The following is a 27,100-nucleotide window of genomic DNA, read 5'->3' as shown; positions in this document are numbered from 1 at the left end:
CGAACCTTAATGGCACGGTTTGCACCATTCTAAAATGGGGTGCTGCTCTGTGTTTGCAGTTGGACGCTGACCTGTCGAATGGGCATTAGGCATGTTCCGTCAGGGTAAACCGCTCGTAACACGGCTTCCGGCGTGGGAAGTTGCTTCTCTGTCAGCGTGCCCTTGGTTTGAACGTGGGTGAGGGTGATTGTGCCAGCAGTGCCAATGCTAATCTGGTACAGATTACCGTATCGCTCGTTCTGACCTTGTATCCATAAACGCCTGTCAAAAACCCAGAGGAGGAGCTACGCCATTCTGGATTCATAGGTACCCTCAGTCTTGTTCGAGGAGCACTGCCACTGGGTGGCAGCAAGGTGAGGACAACATACCCTGCACCCAGGGGTGCCTGTGTATGCAGATAATCAAGCATACTATCCCGATATCATCACAGAATAGAGAGATGTCTTATAGTATTTGGGGTCAGAAAAACGCTATTTATATCTTGAAGGTTTTACAGAGAGCGCACGCGGCGCTGGGTGTTAGCAGGAGCGTGGCTCACGTGTGCTATTTAGGAAACTCGCGGGTGCACATCTGTTTACTTCTGAGTTGTATACGTATGGCGCCCTCGGTGCTTTGAGCTTCAGTGACGACTCGGTGCTCGGTTTTCGTTATCATTTGTTACCGCGATCTGTGCAGTAGGTGACTACAACGGAGTCTAATTGAGGCAGAAAATGCGCGCGGTAGGTGCTTCATGTATGACATTTCGCTTCTTGCATTTCCAGGCGTGTCTAACTGCTTTAACTTCGAGGACGAAGCTGTGCCTTGACGCTGAGAGGATCTGTTCTCTTCCACTGAAAGGGGCACGTGTGCAGGGTGGGCGTCACGCATATGTTCATGAAGATTACAAGCAGGTACCTCGGGTAGTGGGCAGAGCGCTAGCAAGCAGTGTGAAGGTTATCATGGCAGGTGTTGTGGTGGCACCGAAGGCACTGTGCCTGCCACCACAGCTGGCGCAGTGCGTGGTAAGTAGTACCCCAACACACAATCGGCTCACAGGAGGCACGCTATGCTGGCTGGTGATGTCATGTGCAGCGCAAAGCCCATTGTTTTCCAGCCATTGAACAATGCGAACATTCGCATACACGTCGCTTCAGCTTGTGGCTTCTTTCTGGGTTAAAATCCCCCAGCCGAGATTGCAAAGGAGGCGTGGCTAGCGAATGGGAATGCATGTACTCAAGTGCATGTAAGAGTGTGCCCCCTCCCCCGTATTTAACTCTGACATCAACGAGGATGCCTGGCGCTGACAGGCAGTCAGAGCGCGCGAGTCTGCGCTGAAGGGCATGTCATTGCACTTGAGACTGCCGCAGAGGCTACCTGAGCAGGAGACGGAGAGCAAGGGAGCGCATAGGAGAAGCTCTGCCAGTCAGGGCAGCTCTCTGGGGTGGCGGCGAGAAGAGACGCCCCTCCCCCCCCCACACACACAAGACGCCCTTTAAAGCACGGGGGCAGTGAAGTGCACGATGACTGCTCTTGAATGGGCTTGGCCAGCAGCACTGGTACACCGAGGAGGTCCTGTAGTGCACGGACTGGACAAAGAGCTGGTGCAGCACTAGGGGCGCATCCAAGGCCCGGAGCAGGACACACGGCACCTGGTGAGCAGGAGCCAGGGGATACACGCGCTGAGGCTCGGGAGCTGGTCCATGAGAGCGCACAGGACCCTGAGCAGGGACAGGACAGGTGTGCAGCGGGACCACGCGCACACAATCCGAATCTGAGGCTGGTGCGTGGGCGCACACAAACTCACAAAGGACTTGAGGCTGGTGCGTGGACACGCATACGGGGGCTGAGGCCTTTGCACGGGAACACACAAATAATCTGAAGGTGTCATGGGCACACAGGATCTGGCGCTGGTGCGATAACGCTGTACTGAATTTGGAGCTCAAGTCATCTGAAGCAAACACGCATAGACGCATACCCAGAGGATTTGTTTGGAGCCGCAGGCATTTAGAGGGGCACACTGGAGGCATTGAGCTATTGAGGCTGTGGAGCAGGGGTTGAGATACACACAAAATTTGGGACTGGTCCTTGGGGCACGTTGGATCAAGAGTTTTTTCAGGACCACTCGGGCGATCTGAGGCAGCAGAAGTGAAGTCAAACACACGGGATCTGGAGAGGCGGACATGGGAACTCTCATAATCTGGTGCAGGGAAGCGCGCGGGGTTTGGCACAAAAAGAGCACACGCTGTTGTACAAAAGCAAATGCAGTGTTTACGGCTGGAGCACAGGCACATGTTCATGATTTATTGTAGTTGCATGTGCGCGCTTAATAACTAAACCAGAAAACACAAGCACACGCACGATCTGTCGCAATACAAGTTCACAGCATGAAGGAATTCAGGCATTCTTAAGACCTTCAACTAGCTCTGGGAGATAACAGACGCAGCCAGACGTGCTGGCAGAGGAGCGCGCGCCGCTTGGTGCAGCCAGGTGTGGTGCTGGTGCAGCAGTGACCGCCCGAATATGACTCAGCTCGGTCGTGCTGGATGGTTCATGCCTCGGATGTGAGGTTGGGCTCCGGGGGTCCAAGTTTGCCCCCAGCAGCCATGCACAGTTTGACCTCGGATAGCGAGTTGCGCCTCACAGCATTGAAGGAGCGGTCCGGACTCCCCTGCTGAAGACGCGAGCTGGTCACTGGTTCTCTCATCTTCATCCGTTGTGAGCCTGTTTCTATTGTTGTCTGAATCTCAAACTGACTGCATGCGTGCACGAATCAGTGCCGTGTCAGACACACCGGGTCTTGAGCAGGGCACCGAGGCGTGAGGTCGCCTTCTGAGGCATGTGCATCGGTAACAGCAAGAGACACTAGGCGAGGATACAACCTGGGCTTCTCAGCTGCATAGATGGTGCCCTAAAGTCACCCGCTGCTGCATATCTCGCCGTCCCCCCAAGTCCTCCTCAACGGCTCTGGTGCCGACCCCTGATACTGTTCAGCTACACGTGTGGCGCTCGGAAAGCACACTCAGATTCACTCTCACCGCACCATGAAGTAATTCTGAGCAGCACGTGTTGTGCCCTGAAATTTCCAAGAGTGGAACTTTGATTTACCCTCTCAGCTGCACTTTCTTTGTGCCATGTGCCCCGAAGCCACTCAGCTGCTCGTTCACCGCAGCCCCGAGCCTTTCTAAGAAGCACTTGGTGTACCCTGAAGCTTGTCTGAGTTGCACACTCCCCGTGCCCGGAGGCCCAGCCCAGTTACACCTCTCGCCCCCTGAGGCTTTGTCAGCTGCCCTCTCAGTGTCCCCCGAGCCTGCTCGCCTGCACTTGCGAAGACCTCAAGTCTTATTGAGCCGCACTTCTTCAATGCCCTAAAGTCCTGCTCAGCTGCACTCTCATCGTGTTGATGTCTTGCCTCAGATGCACGTGCGGTTACCTAAAGTCCTTCTGGGATACAGTCCCGCTTTACCCCGAAGTTCTGCCAAACTTTACCCTCATCGCGCCCGACGTCTGGCCTCATCTGCAAGTGTGGTTATTTACCTACTATCATTCTAAGATGTCCTGCTCAGCTCCACATGAGGTGCCCTAAAGTCGGTTTGATCTGCATGCTCAGGGTGCCCTGAAAACCAGTCAGGTGGAGTTCTGAAAAGCAGTTCGAATTCTGTGCTGCCAAGGTGCCCTCAAAGACCGAGAGAAAGTTCCTTGGATAAGTCATAGGAAGCCGGTGCTGAGGGCTCTACCCGCAGCCGGCTGGGCACCCGAGGGCACCTGTGCCATGTGCTTGAGGGCGCTCGGCGGCTGAGGCTGGTAGTCCCGCCTGGAGTTCCCTCCGGTCTGGGGCAGCATGCCGCAGGGGATCCCCGTATCCCAGGCCATCTACATTGCCATCGAGGTGCTCATCGCCGTGGTGTCCGTGCTGGGCAACGTGCTGGTCATCTGGGCGGTGACAGTGAACCAGGCCCTGCGTGACACCACCTTCTGCTTTATCGTGTCCCTGGCGGTGGCGGACATAGCCGTGGGGGCGCTGGTCATCCCTCTGGCCATCATCATCAGCTTCGGCCTCCAGACGGGCTTCTACAGCTGCCTGATGGTGGCTTGCACCTGCCTCATCCTCACCCAGAGCTCCATTCTGGCCCTGCTGGCCATCGCCGTGGATCGGTACCTGCGAGTCAAAATCCCCACCAGGTGAGACAAGGACCCCGCCATAGAGCCTGGGGTGGAGGGTAAAGCGAGAGCACGTGGGCGCTGTGAGGTAACACTGGAGACAGACAGTAGAACCAGAGCAGATGAGAGAGGGCAGGAGCAGGTTAGCCCTGTGGGGTAACCCAGGACTGGAGACACCCGCACTAGAGCAAGTGAGAGAGGGCAGGGCGGGAAGTAAAGCAAGGCCCAGGAGACAGAGAGCAGCACCAGAGGTAGGAGGGCTCCATAACAGACATCATGGTGGTTCAGGATACAGAGGGCGGCACTGGAGCAAGGAGGGCTGCAGAAGTGGAGCAGGCTCAGGAGACAGAGAATATCGCTGGAGAGCCCGAGAGTTAAAGCAACCCCGGGAGACAGGAGACCCACTGGAGCAAGGAGGGCTCCCTGAGTGAAGGCAGTCACAGCTTGAGCAAGGTGGGAGTCATGAGGTAAAGAAGGGCTCAGGAGACAGAGAGCAGCACTAGAACACCAGAAGTGAAAGCCGGATGGGCACAAGGGCGGAGCTGGGGCAAGGAGGGCCTGAATGAGTGAACGCAGGCTGAGGAGACAGAGGGCAGCCATGGAGTCAGCAGGGAGTCATGAGGTAAAGCAGAGCTCAGGAGACAGAGAGCAGTCTTGGAGAAAGGTGGAGCCATACATTGAAAGCAGGCTTAGAAGAGAGGGTGCAGCTCTGGAGCAGGTTAGGCCTCAGCAGTAGGGCTAGGGAGGATGAGGGCACCATGAGCAGAATCAGGGCTCTTGTGAGACTGGATGCTGTGGCCGGCAGGGTGGGTGCAAGTACCAGTGCTTGCTTAAGGTGACTTAAATTGAGGCGTGAAAAGTGCTTGTATCTGACTGCACTGAAGTGACGCCCTGCGCTCAGGATTTTCTTATTTATCCCTTCCAGCTGCATAGGCGACGGGTGCTCACCAGGGCTTCAAGTGGGATGAAAAAGCGTGGAAGGGGGGCTGGGTTGCTAAAAGGGGTGTGGTCTATGTAATTAAGGGCTTGAGTTAAACATGTAAATTGTAAATTACATTTCTGTGATTCCCATAGAGTGTCACTCAACCAGTATTTTGGTCCTTGATGTGCCTTCTGTTAATGTATTCTGATATATAACACAACAACTGACATTCACTTAAAGGTAGCCAGGACTATTGACTTTGTCAGTGGTTGTTAGCTGTTTAAGATAGATGAGTAACAACGATTTTTGTTTTAAATAATTAATATTGAAAATGTTTCAATTCTGGTATTGTAGGACTGAAACATTACTGAGCTCAGTGGAAGGGGTAGTGGTCTGCAGAGTGTCTCAATCACTCCTGTTAAGTTCACTCTATGATAGACATGTGCACCATTTTTCTCTCAACATCTCCTTCATCTTCCTATCACACACTTCATTTTTTCTCTTCAACACACTCTTTGCACTCTCTCCTAAATGTGCTTCTTCACATCTCCTTCACTTCATCAACCCAAACACGCCCACTCACTGTAAGCACGGTATTTTCTTTTACTTATGCCTTGTCATTATTTTCACAGTACCTCCTTTAGACACGTGCACTGAAGCACAATTACAACTGAAATGCTTGAGCACTCTGTGCTCTCCTCAGAAATGGCGAGGGCTGGATGACAATGTATTCTGAATACCTTTCTGTCGCGTTAGGAGAAGCTCGCCTCCAGAATGCGCTTAGTGGCCCTTTATAAATACACGGTGGCGCCTCAGGTCACAGAATGCACAATGCAAGTGTAATATGTTGAAAATACAGGAACACAACATCCTGTGAATAGCTAACACTCTTAGGGAATACTATAGTAAGTAAAACGTGTGGCCAGCACGAGAGGCAGGCCCTCAGGGGGTCTGACCATCTGGATCAAAACATCACTTAGCTGCCATATATCACAGCTACCTACCGCCTCTCCCGACCTGTTAGGCCTTCGTCTATCCTTTGGGCCTGACTCTGTGGTGAACATCTTTAATATCTACGCTCGAGGGGTCAGGGGGGGTCAAGTCTCCAAAACCCTCTGCGCCCTCGTAGCCCTCTTACAAAATTATCCCCGCCATCATAAAACCATTGTGGCTGGGGACTTCAACGTCACATTCGAACCCCTTGACTGGGACGATCTCAGGTCCACCCGCGAGGAAGATCAAGTCTGGTCTATCCCCGCCCTGTCCATTGCACCCATCAAAAGGTGGACGTCGGTTGCGATTCAGGTAAAATCATTGACCATGGAGTTTGGACTCAGGGCGCTAAATGGCAGAACTAATTCAGACACCAACGGTAGTCACACATACAACAAAACGAACCACACCAGCAGAATCGATTATTGCCTATTCGATATAAGATTATGGCCTCTAGTCATCGATATGACAATCATCGAAAGGACCGAAAGTGATCACAACCCTCTTTCTGTCCACACATTAGCCCTAGGTAACCTCCCAGCCACGTCTAACCCCGCAGCAGTAGCACCCGAGGGTATTAACCTGGCCAACAACAAAAGACACCTAAAATGGGTCAATATTGTGGCCCGGCCCGCACTCATCAATGCTGCCAACAACACCCTAAAATCCACACTAAGGGACCTAGAGGCAGGTTCTGCAACACCCCACCAGGAAATTAGCTCAATCCACACCTCCTGCTTTAGGGATATCGCAACCCACTTCTCAGCACCCCCAGCCCACGACGACAAACGACCCAAAGCCAGGCACCGCTGGTTCAACAAAACGTGCCGGTCCCTAAACAAGCGCCTAGTTCAAGCCATTAAATCCAAGGACCCCATCGCCATCCGCGTAGCTAGGAAGTCCTATAAATCTGCAATATGCATAGCCAAGCGTGATCAAGATAGCAAATGGTGGACATCACTCAGCGACGCTGTGCGCGAGAGAAATTATAGTCTGTTCTGGTCCCTGGCAGCGCGAGGCCCAGAAACCAGTGGTTTGGACATCACAACCAATATTGCCCCAAGAGACTGGATAGCCCACTTTAGTAGTCTGTACTCCCCTGATCATGATAGCCCCACCTCTGTTTGTACGGGCCCCCTCCTATTTCACTCGTTAGCACCAACCACCGCAGCACCCCTGTTGTTCTCCCAAAGTGATATAACTTACTCTCTAAGCACTCTAAAACGCGGCAGGGCCCCTGGTTCAGACTGCGTCCCAGCAGACCTATTCTCAACAGACCTAGCATCCTGGTCAAGATATCTCACCATTCTAGCTAACGCAATAGCATCTGGGGCGCCAATTCCCGACTCTTGGAAAGCGGCCATTGTTATTCCAATCTTTAAAAAGGGCGACAGATCTCTTCCCTGTAACTATAGACCCATTAGTCTAATTGACTGTGTCCAAAAAGTCTTCTGCCACTGCCTCCTAGGGAAGATAGAAGAATGGATAATTGACCACGATATCCTTAGCCCCCTCCAAGCCGGTTTCCGAAAGAAGATTTCCACCACTGATCAAGCCCTCAGATTCCTATTATTATATTGGAAAACAGTGTTCATCGGTAAAGGCAGCCTTTATGTAGCTTTCGTGGATCTCAAATCTGCTTTTGACCTAGTACCTCGCAACAAACTGTGGGTCACTCTCTCTCGGATGGGAATCCCGGAACACATCCTTGCCATTTTGATACGACTCCACGAGGACAACTACGCACAAGTCAGGTGGGGCAACAAGGGCCAACTTACCGATAGAATCCACGTCTCTAGGGGTGTGCGGCAAGGTTGCGTACTTGCCCCGACCCTCTTTTCCCTGTACATCAACGAAATTGTCCCCTCCCTCCTCAGACTGCAGGCTGACGCACCTTCACTTGGCACACAAAAAATCCCAGTCTTACTCTTTGCCGATGACACTCTCTTGATATCTAAGACCCCTAGTGGTCTAAGGAAACTCCTTGCGTGCTTCGAGCATTTCTGTTCATCCCAGGGACTCGAAATCAACGCAACGAAAACCAAACTAATGACCCTTAATCCCCACAGATCTTTCAAAGGGAAATTTACTCTAGAGGGCTCCTCACTCGAGAAGGTGGGCATTTTCAGCTACCTGGGCATAACACTCACTGACAACATGTCCTGGAAGCCACACATAGGAAAACAAGCCCTTAAATTAAGACAAACAACTGGGGCTCTACTAAAAAACTTCCACCTCTCACACACAAAACCAATTCGCCCAGCATTACAATTATACGAAGCCCAGGCAGTTTCCTCAGCGCTCTACGGGGCTGAACTTTGGGGTTATACCAAAACCCAAGACCTAACCACCGCTGAAAACAACTTCTTAAGAAACCTTGTGTCCCTTCCGCTAAGCACCCCACTGTTCCCTCTTTTCAAGGACCTCGGCATCAAACGCATTGGTCACAAAGCCCGCCTGCGACCTCTGCTGTACTGGCGGCGTCTCTGGACCACTCCGGAACTTGTCATCTTCACCGAAGCTCTACAGGTCATCCTAAAAGCCGACCACCTGCACAGAATCCCCTGGCTACGATCCATCAAGGATTTACTCCACTCTATCGGGCTCGATGATCTCTGGAACTCACCAGCCACGTCAGTCTTTCCCTCGAAAAGCGAACTAAAGAAACTTTACTGGCAAAGGGCCAACAACGAAGACACTCAGGCTGCACTCCACACTACATTATCTTGTGACTTTGCCAACCTAAAAGAGTCATGCAAGTACGAAACTTTTTGGGACCTAATCACGGCCCCAAGGGAAAGGAAACTGTACTTCCAGCTCCGCATTGGAACACTCCCATTAAGACTTTTCACCAGCAGCTGGTCACACAACGAATCCACCGCATGCCCTGCTTGCAAAGCCCCCGTGGAGAATCTCCCTCACCTCCTTTTTGCATGCCCCGCGTATACTGCCCCCCGTAGGAAATGGCTGGCCCCGGCATGCAGACTACTGGGAGCACGCTGCTCTGCGCTAGCTCTGCGAATCCTTAGATCAGACACCAGGCCAACGCTAGTGATCGCTATCGCCAAATTCCTCGGAGCTAGTTGGCTTATTAGAGGGAAAACTCTCCTGGACAAAGACTCCAAATAAGACTGTCCTAACATCCTGCAGAGTGCATTTCACTTCATTTCATTTTTTCTAATTTCATTCCATTTTATTCTATCTCATTTTTATTCCATTTTAATTTTTATTTATATTTCATTCCCTTTTATCACCATATTTACCTGCAATTTTATTTTATCATGTGCATTTATTTGTATTTATTACTGCTCGCGCTTTTTTAGCTCTTGTAGCCGCAATAAAGCTTCTTTGAATTGAATTGAATTGAATTGAATTGAAGTAAAACGTGTGAAATATAAACACAAACGAAATCACTGACATGGATTGCCTAAACGTTTTCAACATTAATTTTTAAAATTAGAGTTTTTTTTGCAGTTGCAGTAAAGGGCACGAATAAGTAGGGACCCTTTTCAATGTCTGTTTTTGATTACTACGGGTCTGAGTATTGACCTTCTTAAAGCCCTGGTACTAGCACCGCAGAAGAAAGTGTTCTAGAAAAGAAAACCGGGTACAGGCGGAATGAGGCGCCTGTGAATCAGGAGAGAGACCAACTCTAGAGGGCAAAGGAGAAAGCTTCAGACAAGAATAGCAGGGTCAGGAGCAGGGGCGGCTACACTGCAGTAGGAAAGGCTGTAAATGTATTAAGGTTTCGAGAGAGCGGAAATCCACCATAGCAGGGAAGGGTCTGGGTGGGAAGGCATGGACCAGGGAGAGAGGATGCAGGAGCTCAGGAGGCAGGGAGGGCTTTATATGAGAAGGGGTGGCTCAAGATAGCGGAGGAGCACTGGGGCAGGGAGACCTGCAGAATTAAAAGCAGGGCTAAGGAAGGGGGTCGACGTGCTGGAGAAAAGATGGCACCCTCAGGGATGGGGGTCCATAAGGAGAAGGGGGTGAGGAATTCTGGAGAAAGGAGTTTTCAATGTGGAAAAAACAACATGCATGAGCAGGCAGGGTCCGTGCCTGGGGGGCAGAAAGAGAAAGTGTGCTCAGGGGAGTGGGGCACGGTAGAAGCAAAAAGGGCTCCACGAGAAAAGCAAGGTACAGGAATGTGTGGTCTTGGTGGGATCAATGAGGGTTATAAAGGAGGGCAGGGGTCAATGGAGAAAGACAGAAAAAGGGGTTGGCCCAAAGTGGCCACTAATTAGAAAGGACCCTGGAGAGAGGCACAGAGCTACAGGTGGGAAGGTGGTGGCTCTGTAGGGGATGGACAGTTCTCGGCCAGGGTTGGGAAAGCCTCTGCAGAGGACAGACCATGCTGTTCCAGGGTAGGCTGGCAGTACAAGCAAGATCAACCACTGGCAGATCACTGGTAGATAAATAGAAAAAACAATTATCTGCATAGCAAAGCATCACCCTTCCCCTTTATACAATGAACTTTGACCCAGTCAAAGTAACAGAAGTTGGCGGACTGCTGGTGGGGATTGAAATTCTAAATACCCAGGTAAGGGGGCTCAGACTTAGGCAGTGTGATGTGCTGTCAGAAAATGCTGGTAGGGTGACATCGTGAACAATGGTATTTTCTCTTTTGGTGGCAGCATATTATTGCACAATCTTTTTGCACCCATGTTCTGCTTGCAGAACTTTACACACTGGTGAATGCACATTAGACGGGCACCATGATGCTCCAGTACAAGACCTTTCCTTAACTTTGTTACAAACTCCAGACTAACCAAATAGTATGGAGGTAGAAGAAATGTTGTGTATCCAGGATGCTGTAGAACTTGGATGGGGGGTCTCAATTCTGAAGCTCAGTCTGGTTCTGGGAGACATGTCACAGCTTCCAATAGCGTACAAAACATGCACAAATGGCATGTACATTGCGACAGAGGGAAAAGTTAGTTCTAGACCTTGGGAGACCTGCAGTTAGCTGAGCACCCTTGGGCAAATTCACAAATGAACTGGTAGCACCCGAGTGGTTTGATGCTATTGAAAAAGCATATGTGCATAGAGATTGCACATGAGGATATAGAATCTGGCATAGAAAGCGGTAAAACCGGAAAATATTACCTTTTTCAGATGCAAAATTGCATATCTTGGAAAGGCAAATCCCATCAGGTGGGCACCTAGGACAGGTGCGAAGGTCAAGGAATGGTAGCACGTTCATAAATGTGGAGCAGAGAACTTGTCAATTCACAAAAGTAGAGCTGAGAATTTATGGATTCACAAAAGAGGAACAGGAAGTTTGTGGATTTCCAAAAATGGAGCAGAGAATTTGTGGGGTCACAAAAGTGGACCAGAGGATTTACAAAAGTGGAGTAGAAGAGTTGTACCCTTACTTCATGACTATGAACCGCCTGTATTCCATGCAGGAGCGAGCTGTACTTTTAGGCGTCAGATTGCTCCAGTACTTCTGAAGCCATTGCACAGGTGATATACTCGAGGGCATGAAGAACACAACAACAAATCCTACACAATAACTGTGGTAGGGATCAGCACAGTTGATACTAAATCTAGTCAATGAAGCATGCTGCTGTTAAGTATTATTACAGGCACGCTCTGTCATATGGTGTAGAATTAGTCCGATTGTCGATTTCATTTATTACTGTAATGTGAGCGAGCCACCAGTGTGGAGCACACACATGTAGTGTGGAAGTGGGAAACTTTACCCTCGCAATGTACCCGTTTTTTTTTTTTAAAGCAAACAGCTTCAGCAATCAATGCAATCGATAATCATACCCTAACCAAGCAGGGGCTCAGTCACACACATCAGTAAGTATTACTATCCATGGAAGCAAAGCGTCTGACCCCTCAATAATCAACAATAGCAGCACGCCCGAACGATCCTGTGATCAAGCACGCTAATACAAAATCAAAACAAAATCAAGATGCCTAACCTTGTAGGCAAAGATTCTCCGCAGTCAATAACCAACAGTAGCAGTATGCCCTAACCATGCGAGCGAAGATTATAAGGCATCAATAATCAACAATAGCAGCATGCCCTAATCATGAGGGTGCAGCGTCATGCGGGCGAAGATAATAAGGCATTAACAATAGAGGCATGCCATGACCATGCTGGAGCAGTGTCTCAGATATAATAAGAACAATAGCATGTGCGAACCATGGAGGCAAAGATTATAGGGAGATTTTGTGGATAGCATGTGGTGTAACGGCCAGAGCTGGCAACTTTGCAGTTGGGGTGCCAGGATCGATGGGCATAGGCTCACCATCTTGTGATTCTGGACAAATCACCTAATTTCCCCATGCCTAAAGAAAAGAAAATACAGATGTCCTTCTGTAATGTAACTGATGCTCATGTAAATACTCCAGTACCTTTGGGTCAAGATTACGCTATACGAAACTGAAAAAAAAAAAAAAAAAAAAAATATATATATATATATATATATATATATATATATATATATATATATATATATGTATTTATATATACACACACACACGCACACCACACACACACCACACCACCACCAATGAAACCCTGCTGAATGGAGACTGAAACCCTCGGTTCTACAGGCAGCTGTCTCTGATCTGTTTGCCAACACACATCAGGCAGCAGTAGAGTCTGATAAACCAGAACGCCGAAGAGCTTCGCAGGACAGGGCATAGCAGGCAGCGCAGACTAACAGTGTGCGGTCCTAGAGGTGGACAAGCCACTGAAATGTCGACCCCTCAGCCTGGCTCATCTTGAGGCAGGGCTGACTTTAGCGCTGGTGATGCCTGGTGCGACACTGTTTGTTGGCACCCTCCAATGACCACCTTTGCATTGATTCCCTCACTACGGCCCTTTAACAGCGCCCTCAAGTCTCCATAACCACTCGCTCTAAGATGCTTTTCATTCGTTTATATAGCGCCACTCATACCAGTGTAGCATGTCAGTGCACTTTACATCACAAACACATTAAGCAGAGGCAAATCAATCATATGTGTATAAATTAGTGTTTAAGAAATGTTACTTAAGACAAAGGACTACAAGTTGTAGGACTCAAGCCATCCACACTGGTAGGCAGTATAGTTTTAGAGTGCTTGATCTGGAGAAGCACAAATTCAGCATTTAAAAAGTACCACCATGGTTGGAGTTGTCTTTGCTAATAAGAATTGATTTCTACCCAAATGAACCCTTTTTGCAACATTAGGATAACGAAAGACTGTGGAAAAAAACATAATGCTTTAACCTATACCTTTCTGTTTCTTTGACAGTTTCTAGCTATTTAGTCTATGTTAGGATTTTAACTTATAAACTTCAAGTAAATAGAGGATCTCTCCGACAAAACAGTAACCAACTGACCTATTTAAATTACATGCACTTAGTGATGTACATCGTACACATTCTTTGCAACATCCATATTAACCATCTGCACTACCTTATGATGAGTTAAAACTTCCACTAGTCAAAACTTGATCTTGTTCCAGGAGGTCTAGTAATAACAAGAGTTATCTTGACATTTTAATTGTTGCAGAAGAAGCACAGCAGCAGGTGCTTTGAAAGACATAATTTACTTGCAAACATGGCGCCCCATCCGAAGTCAGAACCTGGTGCGGTGGCACCGGTCGCACCGCCCTAGAGCCAGCCCTGGCTCGAAGTTCTATTGGTCAAGCTTTCAAGTGTCTTCTGCCAGCCACCCTCCCTCTGCCAAGTTTGTGGCATTACAGCCAGAACTGCAGACTTTGGAACTGCCGAATTTCGAAATGGGGAAGCAGATTCCAGTGTCAGCACTGGCCCAGCATCCTATGATTCTGAGCAAATCACTTGATCTCCCATGCCAATAAAGAATTAATATGATGTTTTTGTAATATAACTGGTGCTCACTAAAGCACTCCATCGAGTTTGTGCTGTATAAAAACTCCAAAAAATGTACTAGGAGGTCAAAACAAACTATCGATATCCAACAGGAAAGAAAAATAGATAGTTATTTAGTGGCTGAATTGTAAAAAGTGAAATCAGAACACCTGGCTAGATCACAGCTTAAATTGTGTAATCTTAGGCAAATACTTTATTTCACCAAAACTTCTTTTTCTTCACTATCCCATATAAAAGCACTTTCAAATGTGTGAATTCAGAATACCAGTTGTACAACACGTATTATGTCTGACTGAATAGACTATAATGTTACTCTATAATAATCTGTGCCACATATAGGGGTAACAACGACAACTGTCTTGCCTCTTAATGATTCATGTTTAAAAACTAGCACCTTTAATAAGGGCATGTCAGTACAGTGCTATAATATGATGTATTAATGTCAAAGCTTCCCATGCTAAAGAAATACACTTTTTAGAATTTTGAAGAGACTATCATATTTTACATGATGTTTGTTGTATGATTTACCTAGCAAACATTTTCAGGCTCGGTTTGTGCACAGGCTTAGACCCCTGGCTCAGCTCAGCTCTCCCTCTTAATTGGTTTGCTCACTTACCTCTATGCAGTCTTCAGCTGAAGCTTCAGTAGTAGGCACCAAAAACAATACTCAAGTACAATGCTTTCTTTTCTGTCTGCTCCTGACTGCGCATGAATTTCCGAGGTGCAATTTTCTTTTAGTATAATATTTTATTGATTTTGAATGTACATCAACAAAAACAGAGAAATAAATATATATTGTAATACCTGCATACCCTATCCATGCTTTCTCTCCCCTCATGATCCAGGTGAGTATATGGTACCTGCACATCTATTCTGTTAAGGGGAGGCCTTAAAAACTCTCATTATCTGTTCCGTGCAACTTAGTCTATCCCTGTAGAACCTCATCTTACTTCAATTTTGCTTCATTACTTCATGAGTCCAGGTACCCGTTCCCATTCCCAGAGTGATTGGAGTTTTGGGCAGTCTCTTAAGTGTCTTTTTGGCCACAGGCGTGTAGACACTTCTCGTAACCCACCCTGCCTAGTTTGTGTAGGAGTACCCTGGTACAGTATTCCCTGTGTCATACTTTTAGTTGGATTAGGTGAAAGCGCACCTATATTGCTACTTCTTGTGGGAATTACAGCGCATCTCTCCAGTCCTCGTTGTCTAGGTCCCCTGTAGCTGTATGCCAGTGTAACTGCAATTTGTCTAGTTCACTTTGTGTGTTTCTCATCAGTCTATTCTATGTGAGGGAAGCTGTCTTTGTGATCATAAGTCCATCGAGTAACCATCTATACAGCGGGGAATCCTCTTTGGTTTCCTCTACCGGAGGAATTCTTGCTTGCAGGCTATGGTGCAATTGTAAATATTTAAATATTTGTGTGGTTGCTATGTCATAATCGTCCATAAAGTCTCTGAATGGTACTATACTATTTGTGTCCAATACCTCCTCTAGTGTGGAAAGGCAAATCGTGCCAATCGTGTTTCATTTTCTGAAACCAGGTAGTTTATTCACTGGACCCAGTTTTGTACCTAGCCGTAGGGGATGTCTTCAGTGTTAATCTTTTTTCACTTGCCATTTCTCTCTGTAGCCTGTGCTAGATGGAAATCACTGTTGCCGCCGCTAGTGATGCATCTGGCATCAGCTTGCCTCCATGTAGGAACTCGAGGTACCCTTTCTCACTTAGTACTGCCCTGTCTAATCTAAATGCAGGGTCATCCAGTGGGGCATATGACTATTCATTTATGGTACTGACTTGGGCTGCCTCGTAATATATTCAAATGTTTAGTAGTGCTATATCTCCTTCGTATACCAAACATTGGATGGTTGTGAGTGCTATTCATGGTGGCCCATCTAACCAAGTCAGGAATTTTTTATCGTTTGGAAGAAAGTATTTGGCAGTACATATGTGTTGTTCTGTAGTATGTATGTGAATCTGGGTAGTACAATCATTTTAAAAATCTCTGCCCGGCTCATCAGAGATAGTTATAGTGCTCTCTAGTGTTTTATCACAATTTGTAGTGTGCTAAGTAGTGGGGCCAGATTGTCTTCATAATGCGTTCCTTCAATTTTAGATGGTCACAATCCCAGGTATTTGAAGTGGTGGACTGAAATATTTAGTGGCATGGGGAGGTGACCTGGAAGTATCCAGCGATCCATTGAGAATATCAGGGACCTCTCCAATTTATGCCCAGTCCTAGTATTTTCCGTATATCACAAAAATGTTGCCTATCCTGGGATACCTCAGAGTCAGCTAGATACAACAGGATTTCATCAACATATAATGATATCCATTCTTCCTATGTGGTTTCCCATCTCCATCCCCATACCTGTGCGTCCACCCATATCCATTCTGCCAAGGCTGCTATGGCGAGGGCAAATAAAATCGGCAACACAGTGCATCCTTGTTTCTGTCCCTCTTTATCGTGAATTCGTGAGAGTGGAACCCATTTACTTTGAGTCACGTCCGGGGGTTTGTCTATTGCAATTTGACTTGTTTCAAGATATTAGACTGGAATCCCATTTTGTTCAGAAGCTTGACTGGAAAGAACCATTCCAGTGAGTCTAATGCCTTATTTGTGTCTAGTGATACTATGGCCAACGGTAAACCCTAGTCCCATTGCAGTTGCAGTGTTGTATAGGCGGCAGAGGTAACATTTTGTGAATCTGTGGGGCATGAATCCATTGTGGTCTAGGTGCACTAGATCTAGGATCACCGCTCTCAGTTGGTTTGGTAAAACTTTTGTTACTATTTTTTTTGTCTGAAATGAGGAGCGATATTGGCCGGTAGGAATATCAGCTATTACTAAGTTTCCCTGCCATAGGTAGGAGTAAAATGGTTGCAGTGTCAGATTTAGAAGTTGGCAGAGGGGTTACTCTGTCACAACGGTCACATTATAGTCTACGGATTTAGATTTCAGCGGACGGTATACTCATTACCGTTGTGATGGAATAATCCATCCGCCAAGTTATAAATCAGTCCCTAGGTCTTTAGGAAACATTTCTTTATGGTATGCCTCAATGTACATCTTGTGTAGTGGTGGAATTATCTCATTTGCCATTCTCGTCAGGAATTCTGCTTGGAGGTCACTCGGGCTTAGTGCTTTCCCAGACGGAGGTTGTGTGAGTGCTAACTGCACTTCCTCCTTTCTTAAATCCTTCTGTAGTTCCATTGCTCTGTGACTCGCTAGCCGTCTAAAGGAGCAGCCTACGACAAAATATTGTAGGTCTGTTTAAGATAGGTACAGCCTTTCTGTGTAGAATGTCTGCAGAAGATCTGCCATTGCAGCCGCTATGGCATCACTGCTGAACTGTTGTACCATCTGGGGCTATTTTTTCTCGTATGTGGTTCCTATTTTGTTCTCTACTGCTGAGCCATGCTATTTCCCTACTTTGTCCCTGGCTTCATAAATGCATTTTTGTTTTGCAATATAGGTCAGTTTGACCCATTTGTTGCTATTGAATAGTGTTCGCTCTTTTTAGTGTGATGCTGGCTTTTGTTATCTCTGAGAGTCCCTGAAGGTATTCCGCCTCTAAGACTAAGAGTTCCCTTTCTGCTTCTCTGCAGTGCCTTTCTCTCTTCCTTTTGCCTCCTACTTCCCCAGATATGATCACCCCGAGTATGATAGCTTTCTAGGCCTCCCATAGAGTTGATGAGTCCCTCGCTGTAACAGTGCTGTTTTAAACATAGGCTCATATTTATACTTTTTGATGCAAATCTGCGCTAGCTAGCGCCAGTTATGGGGATGGAGATGGGAAACCACATAGGAAGAATGGATATCATTATATGTGGATGAATTCCTGTTGTATCTAGCTGACTCTGAGGTATCCCAGGATAGGCAACATTTTTGTGATATACGGGAAATACTAGGACTGGTCAAAAAGTTTAACACCGGCTACCGCCATTCCAACGCGCCAGCTGGGCACCTTTTTTATGGAATGACGGTAGCTGGCACTGCGGCCTGGCTAGCGTCAAAATAAATGACGGTAACCGGGCAGCGGAGGCGAAGGGAAGTCTGGGGGTTGTGCGCCAAAGAATGGCGCAAGTCAGGTTAGAGTAAAAAATATTGCCTCTAACCTGACTTGCGCCATTTTTTGACGCACAACACCCATGGAAATGACTCCTGTCTTAGCAAAGACAGGAGTCATGCCCCCCTGCCCAATGGCCATGCCCAGGGTACTTCTATCCCCTGGGCATGGCCATTGGGCACAGTAGCATGTAGAGGGGCCCAAGTTAGGCCCCCATGCCTCTTAAAAAAAGAAAAAAAAGACTTACCTTCACTTACCTGTACTCATTGTTGATGGGTCCCCCATCCATGGGTGTCCTCCAGGGGTGGGCGAGGGTGGCAGGGGGTGTCTGTGGGTGCAGGGAAGGGCACCTGTGGACTGCTTCCATGGTCTCCCACCATGGAAATGAGCCCACAGGTCCCCTAACGCCTGCCCTGACCCAGGCGTTAAACAATTGCGCAAATCTGGCTTGGAGCCATTTTTTAAGGCCTGCCTCCTCCTGTGTGTCATTTTGACGCCGTAGGGTAACTAAGGCGCACATGCCTTAGAGTCATTTTTTGCACGGGAACGCCTACCTTGCATGTCATTAGCGCAAGGTAGGTTTTCACGTACAAAAAATGGCGCACACTCCATAACTTTGACGCTAGATGGGTCTAGCGACAAAGTATAAATCTGGAGTTAAGTTTGCGCCAAACTCTGTTAAGTACTTATTTGCTCCTGAGAAGTGTCAGTACGCTCACATTAAATGTACTCCAGCAGTGCTGAAAAGTGCAGGTCGCTCCAGGTCAAATTAAAAAAAGTGCAGGTACTCTGTACCGAACGGTACATTCCCATTTAAAGCACCGTCTATGCCAAGGCAGTAAAAATAACAGTGGTCCAATAAAACCTGCTTTTGGGGCCCTGAGTACTATTAATCAGAGATGTGCACGCGTATTTATTGTAAATATCAAATTCCACCTCTGTCAATATTCCCTTAAAAATAGCTGGTCCGTATTCACAAGCCTTTGTTCCCTGGTAATGGTTATGGCCTCTCTTCCCTTGATAATAAATGCATATTACAACTGTTTTACATAGGAAAGCAACAGGGCCCATATTCACAAGATCTATTCATTGAGATTGCATCTCATGCTTAGCTTTAATCATATATGTGCTGGTTAGATGCATAAGTTTAGATCTTGTACATTTGAAAAATGGGCATTACATGAATACCCCCTGAAGGTATGGGTCAATTACCACACTCAACAATAGTAAAAGATACCATCTTGTATTCCATGCAGCTGTATATATTATTCTTAGAGCTGGGTGCCAAATTCATACTGTTGTGTATAAATGTGTGTGTAGAAATATGCCTCCATAATATACAGCTCTTACAATGAAAAGGCATTGGTACCTAAATGAAGGTAGCAGAATTATTAAGTTGAAAGGTTTTCCGAATCACACAGTCCACTTCCTTACGCTGGATGATGCAATTCAGAAAGAATATTTTCTCCAGAAAATGTATAATGTTTTATTGAGCGGGGGCTAGGGATTTGTTTGACAAAACTTCAATAGACTGAATGGAAAAATTCAGTTACACCCCTATCTCTATAAAATGTCCGTGTGTTCTGATTGGTGATTTGTAGCCCACATTCCTTTCCTGTGAGGCGTCGATGTGATGATGCACGTTGCTGGTATGCACAGGCAGCGCGGGCAGATAAATCCTGCTATAAAACACGTTTTTCGCGTTGATTTGCCTACACATGCAAACTGAAAAATCTGCTCCTCAACTCTCTGTCGTTATTAGATTCTCTCTGTTTTTTGGCAGAAATGCTACTATCCGGGGCATGCTCTTGGCTCTGCAAATGCCACACTTTGACTGGCTCTTTCTGCACCGTGAATTAAGGGGTTATTAATGATAAAGGGTCTCTTAAGGGGCACCGCCAGCGAGCATACCTAAGAGGTATGGTCTGTGCAATTAAGGATGTGGCCTGGAATGTGATGCTTTTGACAATCATAAACAGAATCTTCATTTATAAAAAGAATAACTGGATAAAGCAGGAACTATATTCGTGATTTAAATAGCACCATTGTATGGGTTTTAGGGAATTATAAAGATACAAGTAAAAACTGAGCAAGGCAATGCACTCAACAGACTCAGCGAATTTTCCCAGGTGCTGCTCATTTCACTAGAGCTCAGCACAAAGGGAGTCACTGTCCACAGCCAAACAGACATTTGTTTTTTCCAAACAAAACAAAGGGCAGACGTTGGCCAAATACGCAGCACCCCACACATTTACAAAGCATTCTTTACCAACATAGTTAATCATTTAGCATTTTCCTAATTCACGTACCCAGGACAGCCATTAGTCAGGCCTAATCCACTGTCCCTCTGCAAAACACATGCACCGGACACAAGCCATTTCGTCAATTATCCTCTGCTCCTCACACTTCACAGAAATACCTCTGTAAAGCAAGCTGGGCCATGTGCTGCCCACAAGTTGGAAGCGGTCAATGCCATGTTAGCAGACTGGCTAACATACCTAAACTTGCAAACTCTCTTCACTATTAGGGTTATCTTGAAGCTGTCTTTCTTCTTTCTACCAGATGAAGACCTCTGTCTCTGAATGCACACTACTGGCTGTCCCGATTGGTCCATTTCAGGTATGCTCTAAACAAGGTCAACAAATCTTTTCACCCTAGCAGGGGGGAGGAGTGGCAAATAACTTAACAATCAAGATAACATAACAAGCAATCAACCCTTAATTCACAGTATAACCAATTTGGCCACACAAAAAAACCCAAATCAGAAATAAAGTTAAATGGTTTTACTACAAACTCATACTCAGGTTAATGTATACAATTCTCAACAAGCATTTGCAATGCAACGGGACTCGCGTTTGCTCATGTTAGACCTGATAGCGTTGTAAACTCCTAACCTGACTTTTCACCTATCGGCAAAAGTGTATTTATGTACGTAACCGAAAAAGTGCAATTAACTGTGTAAAGCGCTCGACTTCTGCCAAGCGAAATCGCGCTAGTAAAATAGAGAAAAAGTAGTCCACGATCCGACAGTAAACAGCGAGCCTCGCATGTTTTCTGTACTTGGTCGCTGCGCTCAAGGAGGGCTAGCCACCGGAAAAGGCATGACGTGTGCATGCCTTCGACTAATGGAAGCAAGCAGATTTTAATAGGCAAGCCCACGAACCAATAAAAAACACTGACGTGATGTCGACAGGGCTCCGAGCCCTTTTCTAATAACTAAAGCATCTTGCTGCGATACGCATGCGCGAGCGCATGCAACGCAGGCTCGACCCTAAAAACAAGCTGTAGAGGTGCAGTTACACCATTGGGTGTCCAAACCTCTGGAAAAAGCGGAGTCTAATTCACATCAAACAACCTAAACATTTAATCACTGCTATACAGAATAACAATAACAACACTTGGTGCTCTGGAAATAAGTGTTGTCCAACCGGTCTAAGCATTAGTGCAAACTGAAATCATCTAAATAGTTAGCTAAGCAATGGGAGTCCCTCAAAGAAATTGTGGTGCTCAGACCGCCAGACTCGGGGTGGCCATCGGACCGCCGCGGTAGTGCCGGTCCGATCTGCCACATACCGCTGTCACTGCCACGCCGGAGATGGCTTCCAGCCTGGTGGTCCTGGTGGCTGTAATCCACCAGGCTAGCGCTGAAAGCAGCGCTGCCCGCCGGATTACGAGTTCCATTCCGCCAGCCTTTCCATGGTGGTTCACACCACTGTGGAAAAGCTGGTGGAATGGGGGTGTCATGTGGCCCCTGGGGGCCCCTACACTGCCTGTGCACTTGGCATGGACAGTTCAGGGATCCTCATGCACAGCCCCATTGCACTTTTCACTGCCCGAATTACAGGCAGTGAAATGCTGCACCCGTTGCATCGCCACATTGGCGCCAGCTCGATTCCGAGCCTGCGTCAATGTTAAGGCCCTCTTCACCACAGAGCCAGCAGGCAGAAACACTGTTATCTCTCGCGGGCCCTACAGTGAAGTCGGAATACGGCCGGCGGAGTCCTGACGGCACCAGCAGTCAGGTGGCGGGTTGAGTTTGGCGGGCGGCATTCGCTGCCTGCCAAACTCAAAATGAGCACCTGAGTGACTAATTGACATGCTGGGCTATAAAACATGGGGGCAAAAAGTAAAAATGAATATGAAGGACAAAAAGAAGTTAGAAAAATGACATCTGAGGCAAAATGCAGCTAACTAAAGTGGGCAAAACGTATGTAAAAAGGGAATGTGTCAGCATCTCAGAAGGTCGGTCAAGAGTCTTTTCATTGGTCAAAGTAATACTAAGTTCTCTCAGCGAGCATCTGGGAAAAGTGTGGGGCAAGGGTAAAAAGGTCTGCACTTCTCAAAGTCCAAGGTATCTCTCATGTTGCAACTGACTGAAAGTGACAAATAAAAGTCCAAAATGAATTATGATTTCTCCATTGGTAACACCATACAGATCGGAAGATTTTATTTTCCATTCCCTTCACATCATACGACAGACAACTGAAATTATGGCTAGAAGTTCCCAAAGCTGTCCTGGGAAGGTGTCCATCCTTGTTGTCCTGTGTGCTACATACTGAATATAACTTGTCTTCACATTCTCTCTTCGCCATGTACTGTCTTCAAGGTTAATTTCTCAGGCTCCCTATGAGTAAAGCAATAGCACATCTATTTTCAAACTAACATTTCATGTGAACAAAATCTGACAGAAATGACATGTTAGCAAAAAGAAAAGTTTTCTCATGTTCTATGAGTCTGGGGCTTATGAGGGCTAAAATGACTGAACTAAAGCAAAATCAGAATTGTGCACTTTATTTAAGTAATCAGAACATATAAACATTCAAATATAAAATTGTCATTAATAATTATTTTACACTTCAGGTTGCAGTAAAATATTAAATGAAATAACTTTGTTAATACATGTTAGTAAATATAGTAGGGAACTACAACCCTCAACATTGGCCTATGTCACCTAGTGCACATTGATTATGAAATTCATTATTGTTTCAATTATAACTAATCTCTAATATCATAAAGAAACATAGAAAATCAAAATAAATTATTATATTTCAATTAACATGGCCATACAACACACATTTAAATTATACACTACAGTGAATGCTCCTCAATGTGGAGTTTTAATGCACCACTTTACAATTAGCTTGTTATCAATACACACAATATATTGTCAATATGGTCACTTATAGATCAACATTGTGATCTCAAAATGATAGCTAAATCTCAGCTGCACCATCACTAACCTTCTTGATGCAGCCCTCCCACCATGATGTCTTTGTGGCTATCTGCAGTACTGGCAAGAAACAGCCGGACCCACCTCACTCACTTCATTTTTAAAGTGACTGCATGAGGTGAGGATGTTTATAACATACATAGAATGGACCCTGAAGCACACGTTGTAGGGCTGCTGCTGCTGCACCCACCCCTTCAAAGTTGAGGGTGGCTGTACAACTATGATCAAAGTAAATGTTGTGGCACATGCTGTGGACCAAAGAAAATGAACCCCAGAATTCTGCAGTTCTGATGCATACACATGTTATCAAAATACATTACACTGGTTGTAGCTCTTAGAACATTCCTCAAAATAAGCTAAATTACTATATTCCGCAGTGGGCTGTCCACTCACTGGATAAAAAATCAGAGGCAGATGCCCCAAAAACAGTGGCCAAAGATGGCATCTATCAGGTTATGTTATGTTAACCAGCGGTTTAAGTGGGTGAGTCCCTTGAGTTCTTAGTCCTGGTAGTAATTAAAAATGGACACCGAAACACGTCCTCATGGGACTTAACATTAATGGCAAAACACTGATCAATTTCTGAATGTACAAAATGTTAGGTTAATCCATTACAGCGATTTAGTTCCAGTTTATATTTCACATTTTACTTAATCTTGTATTCCCTAAGAGTGTTAGCTATTTCAGGGTGTTGTGTTTCTGTGTTTTATTTTCCTTATGGCATATTAATCTGGTTAGGTACATACTTTCAATCGAGTCACCCCCAGGAGTTTATTACTGGTCATGATTGAGTGCTGTGGAGTTGAAGCTGAAGGTAGTGCCAGATTCTCACAGTGTTTATCAGTGGTTCACAAAGGTGTTTACAATACATGGTTATCCAGTCATTGACCTCTCTGCAGATCACACAAGGTAATGGTAACACATTCCACTTGCAAATGTGATTCTGTGCAAATGTGTGTGAAGGAGGTACACCTTTTTTGAAATATTGACAATGCAAAACTAAAAGAAAATGCAATGCTCAGTGATGAGGGGTGCATTGTGTGTTGTGGGTGGTGGTGAAGTGAAGGTGATGCTTTGAAGTCTATTCGGGAGAGAGTGACAAAAGAGTGCTGAAGATGAAAGAGATACAATGTGAGATATGCAGATGGAAGAGATGTGGAGAGAAACATGGTGTACATGTCTAACATAAAGTGAACATAACAGGAGAGATTGAGATGTTCATTTCACAGTTTCACAATTTGAGAATTTAAATATTTTCAATATTATTTAAAAAAAATCATTGTTCTTAATCATTTATCACATATAGCTAATAACCACTGCCAAACCCAATAGCTGTGGCTAGTGTTAGGTGTATGTCAGTTGTTGTGTTGACTACCTAGACACAACAACAAAAAGCTCAAACAGTGGCACAGTATGGGAGTCACAGAAATGTAATTTACATATTTAAGCCACACCTTTCCTTCTATTTACTATATTCATTTAGGGACCCCACACTCTTTTCAACAAACTTAAAGCCCTGATGTTAACCCTTGTGAAAAACAGGTTTAGGACCTTACCAAGGTAGCATAACAAAACTACATGGAGGCCCGCCCTTCCAGACTCACTCCAGAGCTCTCAGGCCAGGTCACTGTGCTGAGGGGCCCCTGGAACTCAGGGGCCCCCCACACTATGAGGGCTTGCGGGCCTTGTTACGCCACTGCCTCAGTAACTTGACATTCAACATCACTAGCCATGCACTTACACACCGGGTAATGTTCATTAAGAGGTGTATTTGAAACTCCACATCGAATACCGCAAGAATGACGGCACATCCTTTGTTTAATCATCTGAACTGCCTGGCCGGTGTATCAGAGAAAAAGGACATTTCATACAATAGCTAGTGGTTTTGGTATTGCAATTTGAAAAGGACGAAAGACTGGGCTGATGTTCCTTGACCTCAAACATTTTTGTGTTACATGTGAATGTACATGCCTGGCATGTCCCACATTTGAAATAATCAACTGTGGGTGGCAAACCTCACAGTCCGGATATTAAAAATGTTGAGCTCTGTTCCTTGTGTCCCCTCACAGCATGGTCCCTAGTTTTCTTACTGCACTTAAACGCAAATAAGGAATAAGGGCAGACATATTACCTTATTACTCAGTGGGTGCCCTGTTTGAAGACTTATTCTCTTCAGTTTATTACTGCCAGGAGTAAATGTACGGACACAACTAAATCTCTTGCACCATGCTTTTTTATCTTTGGAAGCAGTAACATTTTATTGCCTGTTTAGCCAGCTTGGAATGTCTCTTAACTGCCTTGATTGCAGCTAAAACCGGGATAATGCTGTTGGGTAAAGTCGAACAATTCTGGGCTTGTGACTGGTGGGACTAGGCCTTACTTAGCTTGCACAGAAGCTTATTCCATACTGCCCTGCAAGACTTTTAAGATCTAGCGACAAAGCTGTTCTCATGATTCCATGTGTAAAGAAAACTAAAGCAGGAGGTAGAGCCGTTTCATAGCTGGACCCTGCCTACTGGAATTAACTGCCATATGAAATTCGAACTTGGGCTGACCATCTCTCCTGGAGAAAAATGCTCGAGACTACTCTTTTTAACGTTGCATTTCCTCCCGAATGTCTAGAAGTGCTGAGATACCCCTCCTGGGGTGATTTGCGTGCTATAATAAATGAAACTATCATAACATAACAATGAGCCAAGTTATCATCAGGGAGCATTTTCTGCAAAAACTCGTTTGATTTTTGGAAGAAATCATCTCTATTTTTAACAGGTACGGCATTGTTTCAAAATTTCCCATACGGAAGATTGCCCCCAAAGGAGAGTAGGTGATGAACACCATATAGAAGCAATTAATTTCTTTCTGTTGGTTACTTATATATAGTAGCGTGCAACTTAATTTCCCTATGACATATCAGCAAATCTAAATAATGTACTAATTTCTATAGTGGTGTGAAGTGAATTGTAGTTCATTGCTAAACTGAACAGACATTCCTGGTGTGCCAGGACAGGTCCTGTTTTTCAAGCACTGTCCTAGATTTCCAAAATTATTTGCTAGAAAAAATACATGCTCGATTTTTAAGAGAGGGTCGAATGACTGTGGGCATTTCATTGCTGTACATTCTCATGTTTCCACTGCACCTCTTCTCCCTCGATAGACATATGTTATATTCTTTAAAGTGTCACCTGCAGTGCTGCCTGCCCTCATTCACGCAGCAGAGTAGACCTCATTCACGCAGCACAGTAGATTTTAATGAGGGGTGAATTGACCTTAGAGCAGCCCATAAACAAAGGTTCCGGCTCTCTAGACCGCCCCCAGGGCATAACAGCTTGGGGGATGGGTTGTTTTTTTCAGTTGGGATACAGAGTATAGTCCAAGTTTATATATCAAGTCAGAAAAGGGGCCTTGATTGTTTTCCTTCTGATTCCCAGTTTTGGAAAGCAAATAATTCCCATCATGAACCAATGTCTGTCTCTCTTTCCATCCTTCCTCTCCCACTCATAGAAACACATGTAAACCATGTCTAGTCCTGATTTTTTTCCATTGCTTTCTGGTACTCGTAGTCTTGCATTATTATTATTATTATTATTATTATTATTATTATTATTATTATTATTATTATTATTATTATTATTATTATTAGTAGTAGTAGTAGTAGTAGTAGTAGTAGTAGTAGTACAGGACTACAAGTCCCAGAATGTAAAGCAAACAAGTCCATCTGAGCTGCTCATGAATGGTTTGAGGCCACCTATCCTCAGAAGCGCTCGTTTTGTTCATTATGTCCTTTTCTTACCCACAGTCTTATTTTCTATAGATTGTTGGATGCACAGTGTAGCTGTTCTATGTCAGTGGGCATTGTATTGTATGCCTTCAGTATCCATGGGTGGTGCTAATATT

General features: G+C 45.8%; 1 protein-coding gene across 1 annotated transcript in view; it reads left to right on the top strand.

Annotated features, from left to right (window-relative positions):
• Positions 1-1,278: 1,278 nt before the first annotated feature.
• Positions 1,279-27,100, top strand: part of ADORA1 (adenosine A1 receptor) — a 301,616-nt gene continuing 275,794 nt past the window's right edge. The window contains exon 1 of the mRNA XM_069238999.1: positions 1,279-4,158. Within this exon, the coding sequence (XP_069095100.1) occupies positions 3,818-4,158 (341 nt within the window). The 5' untranslated portion in view covers positions 1,279-3,817. The remainder of the gene's footprint in view (positions 4,159-27,100) is intronic.

The sequence above is a fragment of the Pleurodeles waltl genome, chromosome 6 (genome assembly GCF_031143425.1).
Source record: "Pleurodeles waltl isolate 20211129_DDA chromosome 6, aPleWal1.hap1.20221129, whole genome shotgun sequence".
Lineage (NCBI taxonomy): Eukaryota > Metazoa > Chordata > Amphibia > Caudata > Salamandridae > Pleurodeles > Pleurodeles waltl.
Note: the sequence above shows the minus strand (reverse complement) of the source record. Positions and strands in the feature narration are given on the sequence as shown.